This window comes from Lolium rigidum, chromosome 7 (assembly GCF_022539505.1).
Source record: "Lolium rigidum isolate FL_2022 chromosome 7, APGP_CSIRO_Lrig_0.1, whole genome shotgun sequence".
In the NCBI taxonomy this organism is placed as follows: domain Eukaryota; kingdom Viridiplantae; phylum Streptophyta; class Magnoliopsida; order Poales; family Poaceae; genus Lolium; species Lolium rigidum.
The window spans coordinates 311,163,222-311,172,933 of record NC_061514.1 but is presented as its reverse complement, the minus strand read 5'-3'; the positions used below and the strand labels follow the sequence as shown (position 1 = coordinate 311,172,933).

Sequence of the window (9,712 nt, the reverse complement as noted above, 5' to 3'; positions counted from 1 at the left end):
ACAGAGGGAGAGGGTTAGGGTCGGTCGCCGAACCGCTGCCCCGCTGAGCCGCCCCTCCCATGTTTAGCGGCGGCGAGTTACGGGCGCGCCATGGCTGGGGCTCAAGGGCCGATTCTATGCCCCGTGGAGCCGTCGCTCCCGCTGTTACGGGCGCGCGACGGCGAGGGCTCAAGGGCCGCACCTCTACCCCGTGTAGCCGCCACTCCCGCGTGCTACGGGCGTGCGACGCCGGGGCTCACAGACGATGATTTGAGATCGCGGCTACAGGGGGTTGCGGCGTGAGACGATGGCGATTCGAAGGCGCGGAATAACAGCTGCTCTAGCCTCTCTCTAAGACAGCGCGTGGTGGCGCGTGACCGCGCGGCGAATTGCTACTCCTGACAATAGCGACCATGGAGTGCGGCGCCGGGGTGACGTATGCAGAGCATGACAGCGGAAGCTCTAGGGGGCACAACAGCGGCAGCTCTAGGATGCGCAGGGATTGCTGCTTGAGGACTCACCTCCTCTCCTTCTTCTGTGCAGAGACGGCAGATTCGGGTTCACACAGGTTTCGGCAGCATCTTCCCTACCTCTGGTTCCCCTCTTAATTTTTTCCACCAAGAGTTCATAATTCATGCATGGACAGAGCCATCATATGATTATTAGTTACCTGGTTGCTTTGTAATTGGTAGTTTCAATTTAGATGCAATTCAGTTCGGTGTTTGATAATCTGGCCCTCAGCTGATTTCTCGGCTTCAAATACAGCTAAATATTTTGTTATACTTTGGAGTAACAATCTGCAATATGTTCTTACATTTAATCTTTAAAATATATGTATGTTTTTCTCTATGTTGTCCTGGCTGTTGGGGAATCAGTTACTTTGTGTTGAATAAATCAAGAAGATGCACAAAAGAAAGTGCGCCCTCCTCTATGTATCTTAGACATTTTCTAGAAAACACATATGATTTTTAGCACCTTTAATCTACAAAGTACATGTATCCTCTTCTCTCATTAGTTCAGATGTATTATGGAGATAACATCTTCCTCTATGACCATGTTTTGGTTTGATACATGCAAATTGCAGACAGAGCCATGTGTGTAGCGCCACGGGCACGTGGAACACAAATGTGGCATTCAGTTCGTGGACCACTGGCACGCGGACTCCAGGTGACACATTACTCATTTCCTCCTCTTCGTCGATCTGGTGTTCTCTCTCTCCCACCTTTTATTTCCCCTTATAAGTTCATTCCAATGAACACCACCAGTTGACCACAATGCAATTTTTTCCTTAGATTTATTCTAGGTTTGCTATCTCAATCTTACAATAGCGCCAAACACACAAGCAAGTTTGCCGGGTCTGTCCTCATCTCTTTTAGTTCTTGGTTGACATGCGTCGTGTTAAATCGGAGAGCTTGGTTAGTTTGTTTCATGTGCATCAGTGAATAAAATTGCATTCTACTTCTTGACTCTTGAGCCTGTAGTTAAAAGGAATTGATTTATTTTGGTCTCAAACCCTGCATAGATATTTATTCCATGCACTGATATTTTTTATTGGTCCTCAAGATAAATCATCTGGTTTTGAACTTATTTTAGCTGCCTTGAATATTGATATGGTTTTACCGACTAAATCTTAGAAAATGCTACATTGCATGGAGCAGATGTTCTTAGTGTCCCTGTCCAAGCCACTGTAAAATAGTTGAGTGTTATTTTATAGGTCTGTATGAATATCAATATGATGAGCTTGCAAACATCTTTATAAGGAGAACTTTGATCATCTGCATCGTAGTTTATCAATAATAACTTGTAGCATGTGCCATCTAGAGATCTTCAAACAACCACAATTGTGTGTCATAACCGATTCTACTGTTTTAATACAAGAAAGATTTTTCTTTGCTGCTTCTGAATATTTTGTATATGAATTGATTCAGAGAAGGAATCCATATGTCTGGTGATGTCCCTACAATTTTTATTTTCGTCTATAATGTGTATTGCCGGTACTGTTGTACTATTCAGCAAGAAATTTAACCTCTTTTTCAAATCCAAGATTAAAATAAGTGTGGTTGTAGTAGTATATGTGATATTTATTAATACATCGGCGGCAGGTTGAGAAATTTAACCCTTTTTCGAATTCACTATTCTTCTTAACTAATGATTTCTTATATAGAGAGAACGGTCCTCACAAATTGAAAATATTAATTTGTTAAGAATCAATCGAATTGAAGTCATAGTGTCATCGTTGGCTGGAATTGATATATTCGCGAGATCTGGGTCGCAATTTGTATCGACTAAATAAATATCTGTATTGCTGGTACTGTTGTACTATTCAGCAAGAAATTTAACCCTTTTTCGAATCCAAGATTAAAATAAGTGTGGTTGTAGTAGTAATACATCGGTGGCAGATTGAGAAAAATCAGGAAGAGTATAGATAAGTTTGGGGAATATGACATGGTAACCTCCTTTCACGTACTACTACAAGATGACATCAGAATGACACTACGGGGGATAAGGAAGATGTCAAATGTTTTTACACATTCCTTATCCTCCGTTTTCTATCACACCTACAGTGTCCGTTGTAATTTAACATGAAAGCACCATTTATTCTTGAACTACTGACGGGCGCAACGCTGAAGAATGAATTGGTTGGCATAAGGTTACTGTTCCTTTCTAAGAAGTGGTTGCTCTCCTTTATTTATGAAGACATTGAACTTTTTAGCATATTTATTTTGTTGTTGTTAGATGCTTTAGGTTGTTCAGACTTGAGATAAAAAGTAGCTACTTATTTGGAACCCCAAGCTTGATTTCCACCTTTCCCATGTCAAACAAGTTGACGACTCGATATGAGAAGAGAGGGCGTTACTTGGTAGGCTCTAACTCCAGAGCTTTTTTGCAATCATTTTAGCGTAAATCTCATAATTACCTGAGGGCGTTGATGCAAAATTAAATCTACATTCCCCTCTTGGTTGAACTAAATATGGCAAGTACGCAGAAGAAGCGACCAAATTGAAAATTTATCAGTAGAATTTTGTTATCTTAGGTGCTTACTCTCCAGGTGCGTCATTATAGTTGATTTCTATGTGTAGCATTATGGCACATGTAAGTAAGCAGCTGGCGAAATTTTACACTTACTAGCAATATGTGGTTTTTTCTGTGAATAGCAATATGTGCTTTACCAGCACACTTCCACATGCAGATTGTTGATCCCATCATCCATGTCAATGTTGCCCTGCGGCAGGGCATAGATGGTTCAGCTTTAGGCCAGAGCTGCAAAGGCCTCTCTACTCCTGAAACTCCAAAGCAGGCTCAAGGTCCTGGTGAGACTTCAACTCTGCCGCCGCCCATGGATCTCACGCCACAAAGTACATCATCATCAGCATCCGCTATCAATGAGGTATATCTTGATGGGGAAAAAAGTCAGTGAGGTATAATTTGACAGTCTTAGAAGGGGGTACTAGTGTTTTTGGATTTCTGACAGACAATATGTTGATGTTGTAGACTGGCTCCGATGCCACTGAAGGAATAAAGCGCAAGAATATTGGTGCTAGCCAGAACCCAACGTCGAAGAAGGGGTTGTATTTCTCGGATAATGACTAGGTTACACATGTTCGTGTGCTTAATATATGAGTCGCATGGGATGTGAAGTGTAAGATGCTACCGTTTCTGCTGTATGCAAGCTGCTTTTTGGCTGGTGTGTGCAGCCAGGTAGCTTTGTTATGGGCCCCGTTTTCTGTTGTTTAAGGCCCATACAGTGTGTCGGCTACACTCATTTTCACCAACTGGTAGCCATTGCTCACAAGCGCTTCTTGCGATGACCTGCATTGGTCTACAGCCGCTGTGTTAGCATAGTGACCGGATATGAGCACAAATTACTCAAAAGGTGCGATCTCTAAGAGGGGAGCACTTCTTAGTCGTAGTGGTACCATGTGATCTGTTTGCTTTTGGACACTGTGTGCCAATGATGTATATGCATTTTTCAACTCAAGCACATTATGATCTTCAATATATTTACTTTGCTGAGTTTATTGGCAAAAATATTTTGCTTTTGGATTTAGATGGTTACAATGTCATATGCATGTTTAGAGACTGGTACAAATCAAAGCTCAATAATTTCTAAATAAAACAATTTCTGGTGATTTCACTATTTTACTTTACAATGTGTCATTGATATCACCTACTATTATTTCTGTAACATACTTGTAGTTAACTACATCTTTTAAAAGTAAAGAAGGCAAGCTGTTGAAAGTAAGAAGACAAAAAAACATGTGCCTGCCTATATTTTATTAAAGGTAATGCCTCTACCTATTCACAATATTTATGTTTTTAGCTTCCTTTATTATCTGCTTTGGACTGGTAGTTGTTTTTCTCTATTGCCAGTGCACACACTAAGATGAAAATAATAATGGAAAAATATAATTGTCCCATTTTAAGTTTAGGTTTAGTCTAAATATATATTATAATTTCAGTGGTGTATCCGTATTTTTTCACCAAATTTTTCATCTGTATACTGGCGCGGCGTGCCGCCGCGCCGATCTTTGCTAGTTTTTATAATAGTTGTGCATATATTATTTGTCCACTTGCGGTTTAAGGATTGAAAGGTATTAATTATTTGGCCATATTATATGAATAATGTATATATTATTTGATAATAATATTAATAAATGAATAAAATTGAAATTATTCCATATTCAAATTCCTCACATTTTTCTAATAGTTATGCATATATTATTTGTCCACTTGCGGTTTAAAGATTTAAAGATATTCAAATTCCTCACATTGGAATGCTATATTATTATCTTATAGTAGTATTTACAACAAGGTACAACCACATTCGCGGGAGCATGGCAGGAAAGAACCGAGAAATTGAGCGTGCGGAGGGTGGAGTAGTGTGAGGATGTGTGACCGACCGGTAAGTGACCAAGTCTAGAATTTAAGTATAGATTATGTGTAATTAGTGTTAAAAATGGTCCAAATGAGAGAGTAACAAAAAATTGAAAATTGAAAATGAAAAATGAAAAATGAAAAAAGAAAAAAAAACATTTTGTCCTGGTTGTGATTACGAGCCGGGACAAAAGGTTCTCCAGCCCAAACACCTGCATCGCAGCCACGTGGTGGACTTTATGTCCTAGCTGGTAACCAGGCCGGGACAAAAGGTTGGGCCTTTTGCCCCGCCTCTGTTGTCCTGGGTGGCCGGCCGAGACAAAAGCCTCTAACGGCCCGCGACAACAGACATGTTCTCCACTAGTGGCAGCGTGTTCCCCATGGATGGTTAATCATCAAGTAGCACACAACACATGGATTATGAGTGCGACTAGTCTATGAGTCCTAACTTTTTTTTTTTTTGCGAGGAAAGATCAAGTGATATTATACCAGGAAGCTTACAGAACAACCCAAAGAAACAAAGAAATTACAAGCCGGTCCTGCAAGCAAACGAAGACGACGACAACAACGAAGACGTACTACGGCGCGCCGCCGCCGCTCCTCCACTACAGCCCTGGAACGGAAGGAGACCCCTGGCGGACGGGAAGTCGATAGAACTCGGCTCCGAGGAACCTCCACCTTGCATCGCTGACGCCATCCTCGATCTGGTACGGTACCACCTTCACCTTCAGCAACTCCAGCCAGATCCGCCGCCCCGCGGCATCCGGCAGTGGGGAAGTCGAGGCCGGCAGCTCCGTAGACCTGCGGGCTCGACGGAGACGGTAGATCGACGCCGGGACTCCGGAAAGCACCGCCGTCGAAGGGAAGAACCACCGCCTGCAAAACCACTCCGGCCGCGCCGCTCCGCCCCGACGCCGCCGGCTGGAAACCATACGCACCCCTACTATATACACGGAGCGAGACGAGGCTCCCCCGCCCTCCCGCCGCCGGAGCGGCCGGCGGAGGCCGAGGGACCCGACGAATCGGCGCCGGCGAAGTGGGAAGCCTACGGGATTTCACAAATCGCCTCTCGTTACTGTGGACGGGGAGAGGAAGGTATGAGTCCTAACTTAATTATCGACTAGCTTTCTCGACTCGACTAGTTCATAGAGTGAAGTGGTCGAGTGACTAGTCATGGACTAGTCTAGACTTGTCGTTGTAATTCGACTCGATCCACTCAATTTGGGCATGAACAATTATCTAGAAGTACCGGTGGATAGCTGTCTAGGTTATAGTATTATTATGTTACATAACTTGTGTTCAACTTATTTTGTACTAGCTACTGACAGAGTACATGTCGACTAGTCGAGCACTAGTCTAGACTAGCCACGATTAGTCTATGAGTCGATACCCTAACAACTCGGCTCGATTTTTCGACTCGTAATCCTTGAGACAGCATCACAGGAACGCGGTTCATGGGCTATTATGACACCACAGGTCAGATAAATCAGGCTGCAGTTCATGCAGTCTCAGCTGGCACACACAGATGTTAAGTTCCATCACTCTTTGTGATAGTACAGCCATGGCTAGAGATGAACATGTACCATGTTAATGCCTCAAGGTTTCTCATGAGAAAACACCTCAAATTGAAGATGCGCGAGATAGAAATCTATGTTTAAGTAAGGCACCAATTATTATTCCCATTCGCCAAGCTATCTTATTACAATGTTTAGGCTTCAGATATAGCAGCATATTCAGTTTGGAGGGGCAGAAGCACGCAGCAACAGCAGCCCTCCTCGTCTGCCTCCTACTATCTTTTTACACAGAGCCCGGTTTTCATCATATTTTTTACTTTCAAGACAATACATCCATCCAGAGGGGAATAAACACACACTCTAAACATCGACGACTACACGATCAGCTCAGTCCTGGAGACGAGGATCCCGTCGGTGTCAGCGTAGAGCCACTCGCCGTCGCAGATCCTGGTGCCAGCAATGGTCACTGGGACATGCTTCTCGCCCATCCCCTTCTTGTTTGCCTTCATTGGGTGCGAGTTGAGGGCCCGCACGCCAATGTCGCACCCGTTGATCTCGTCCACGTCCCGGATGCACCCGTTCACCACGATGCCCGCCCAACCGTTGTTCTGCGCCTGCTGGACGGGGTTGCCACCCAGGATGGCGCAGCGCAGGCTGGCACCGCCGTCGACCACCAGCACCCTGCCCTGGCCCTTCTCCTCCAGGAACTCACGCACTAGGACGTTGTCCTCAAACACCTTGAGTGTCACGATGGGGCCAGCGAAGACCTGCCGCCTCCCGTAGATCTGGAAGATGGGCTGGAGGGCGCGGAGCTCGCCGTTGGTGATCAGGTGCGAGTTTGCGTCGCAGACCTCCGCGGTAGCCAATGGCAAGGCTGCCATTTTAGCTTAAGAGCTGCATGGTATCAGAACAAGAAAAAGCAAACGTTGTCAGCAGGAGTAAAGCCGGTCATTCAATCACCAATACAAACTCAGCATAACAATGGATTATCCAAATATATGCAAATTATGCAATTAAGCTCATGATACTCAGGGCTGCTTAGCATGAAAAGGGGAGAAAGATTACTACTGAGCACAAATCTTTGTCAATAGGAGTAAGCAAAGTAATAGATGGAAATCATGAACTGGAGCATAACAATGAATGTTTTGGAAATCGATCAGCATACCAACAAATTTTCCGGACAGATGGAAAATCATGGATTCAGGATGATAGTAGGTAGCTTCAGATAGTAATAAGGATGATTGTTTCAAAAATCTGCAAATTATGCAATTAAGCTCATGCCACAATAAGGATGATGGTAAGTAGCTTCAGGGCTGCTTGGCATGAAAAAAAAGAGCACACGTTACTAACGAGCATGGAGCGTAATCAACAGGAGTAAGCAAAGTAAAGCTACGGATTCATTCAATCGATCAGCATAACAACAAATTTTCCAAACAGATGGGAATCATGAATTGAAGATCATAATACTACAGTTAACAGTTGGGTAGGCATCCTGAATCGCGTAGCTAAACAACTATGAGTGACTGCAACACATAAGGAGCACAACAAAACGACCATCCCTTGTATATATACGGAGTATATATTATCGGAAAGCTGTACATGACCGTCCTGGCTGGCTCACTCGGATTACGACAGAAAACATTGGAATCCATTGTGATGATCTCACCAGATCACTCTCCTCCCCCACAACCTAGCAAATCAGGGGACAGGAGCAGAGGAAACTGGGAAGGTGGAATTACCTGGTCGCGCGCCGCCGGTTGGTCTCCGGAAGTGAGAAGGCGAAGGAGGTGTGGGAGGGCGGGAGGCAGTCCTGTGAAATCTGAGATGAGATCGATCCTGAAGTAAAGGAATAGAGATCCGGCGGGGACGGCGAGCGCAGCGGAGACCCGAAATGGAAGCAACGGAGAGATTCGGATCCCTTACCGAGACGTTCACTCCAGCAGCGGTCTCCTCCGATCAGAAGGGAGGAATGGGATCCAATCCAAGGAAAGAGGAGGACGCCTGGGTTGGGGAAGAAGGGGTGGAATTAGGGGGAAAGAAGAAGCGGAGCTACTGCTTTCTGGTCTAGAGGAAAAAGATGATGCCTTTGGTGGTGGGTGGCGGAGCGGATGGACGAGGTCGCCGTGCTCGTGCTCGCCCGACCAGTGTCATGTGTCACGGCCTGTGTGAGCGTGACATGACCTGCATCAGGTTGGTTAGCTGCCTGCATGTACAGTGAAACAGACCTATGTGCTACTACATCATCTTTCTTTCGGATTTGCTAGTATGTCTTAGAATTTTCTAGCTTGCAAAAAAAGAGTATTAAAAGCTGAGCAGAGATGATTTTGGGTTGCATTTTCCAACATAAAAAAATACAACTGCACTTTTCTACCCGAAAATGCAACTAAAACGAGTTGCATTTCTTTCTGAACTGCATTTGTATTTTTTCAGGTGACTTGATACTTAAAAAAAATCTCCAATGCCTGGTGATGCCTTCTAAGCTAAACTTGATGCTGCCTTGGCACATCGGAGCTACGTAAACTGTGTTAATGTGATAATATGGAAGTTAGAGCATCTCCACCGGCGCCCGCCTCTCGATAGCGGCCACGATAGTATTTTAAGGGGGTGGCAATGAAAATGGGCTCACACCGGCGCCTCAAAAAGCGCCGACGCAATTTCGAGCCCAATTGGGCACGAATCGTGCGCGCTGGCGCCTCGAGTTTTGCGATGGGGCCACGCTGTCAGTGATGCCAGCGCGCGGCGCGGGAAACTCTCCCGCTACGACGCCGTGATGACCCACAAGTATATAGGGGTGTATCATAGTACTCTCGATAAATAAGAGTGTCGAACCCAAAGAGGAGCAGAAGGTGTTGACGAGCAGTTTTGGTTGAGGATTCACTGTAAACACTAGCAAACAGGTTTGTAGGGGTATTTGGTATTGCAGATAAATAAATTACGAGTAAATAAAATGCAGTAATAATAATTGCAGTGAGTGGCCCAATCCTTTTTAGAGCAAAGAAAAGGACAAGCCGGTTGTTTTACTTATGATGACCAAACGTTCATGAGGACACACGGGAATCACGTCAATTGCTTTTGCTTCACATAGTTGAATAATATCATTGGTTTGGTAAATGTTGTGTGGGTGAACTTATGCTAATGCACTACCCCATACTTGAACTAATGCATACTTGTGATTATACCTCTTGCAAGCATCCGCAATAATAAGAAAGTAATTAAGATAAATCTAACCACAACCTTAAACTTTGAGATCCTACACCCTCTTGTGCACCGGTTTTCTAACGGGGGTTTGGGTTCCTGTCCTCCCGCAACCCCACAATTAGTAGACAAATACACAATGCATTCCC

The 9,712-nt window shown here is 44.4% G+C and overlaps 2 protein-coding genes across 3 annotated transcripts; one reads left to right on the top strand and one right to left on the bottom strand.

Moving 5' to 3' along the window:
• The first annotated feature begins 253 nt into the window (after nucleotides 1-253).
• Nucleotides 254-3,955, top strand: LOC124676064. 2 transcript variants are annotated; one of them, XM_047212145.1, is made up of 4 exons: nucleotides 254-547; nucleotides 1,064-1,146; nucleotides 3,170-3,367; nucleotides 3,472-3,955. In XM_047212145.1, exons 2-4 carry the CDS (start codon nucleotides 1,072-1,074, stop codon nucleotides 3,568-3,570), a joined length of 372 nt encoding a protein of 123 aa, XP_047068101.1. In that variant the 5' UTR covers nucleotides 254-547; nucleotides 1,064-1,071; the 3' UTR covers nucleotides 3,571-3,955. The 2 variants fall into 2 exon arrangements, with proteins under 2 accessions (XP_047068101.1, XP_047068100.1); XM_047212144.1 differs by having other exon boundaries at nucleotides 254-1,146.
• Nucleotides 3,956-6,486: 2,531 nt separating this feature from the next.
• On the bottom strand, nucleotides 6,487-8,517 carry LOC124674963 (putative 4-hydroxy-4-methyl-2-oxoglutarate aldolase 2). Its single transcript, XM_047211015.1, has 3 exons — nucleotides 8,292-8,517; nucleotides 8,108-8,178; nucleotides 6,487-7,262 (listed from the first exon to the last, which is right to left on the bottom strand). Exon 3 carries the CDS (start codon nucleotides 7,247-7,249, stop codon nucleotides 6,743-6,745), a length of 507 nt encoding a protein of 168 aa, XP_047066971.1. The 5' UTR covers nucleotides 7,250-7,262; nucleotides 8,108-8,178; nucleotides 8,292-8,517; the 3' UTR covers nucleotides 6,487-6,742.
• Nucleotides 8,518-9,712: the final 1,195 nt, after the last annotated feature.

Coding starts and splice junctions, on each gene's coding strand:
- LOC124676064 (XM_047212144.1), top strand. CDS start 1,051: ATGCAAATTGCAGACAGAGCCATGTGTGTAGCGCCACGGGCACGTGGA. Junction 1,147..3,169: donor CACTGGCACGCGGACTCCAG/GTGACACATTAC, acceptor TTCCACATGCAG/ATTGTTGATCCCATCATCCA. Junction 3,368..3,471: donor CAGCATCCGCTATCAATGAG/GTATATCTTGAT, acceptor TTGATGTTGTAG/ACTGGCTCCGATGCCACTGA.
- LOC124674963 (XM_047211015.1), bottom strand. CDS start 7,249: ATGGCAGCCTTGCCATTGGCTACCGCGGAGGTCTGCGACGCAAACTCG.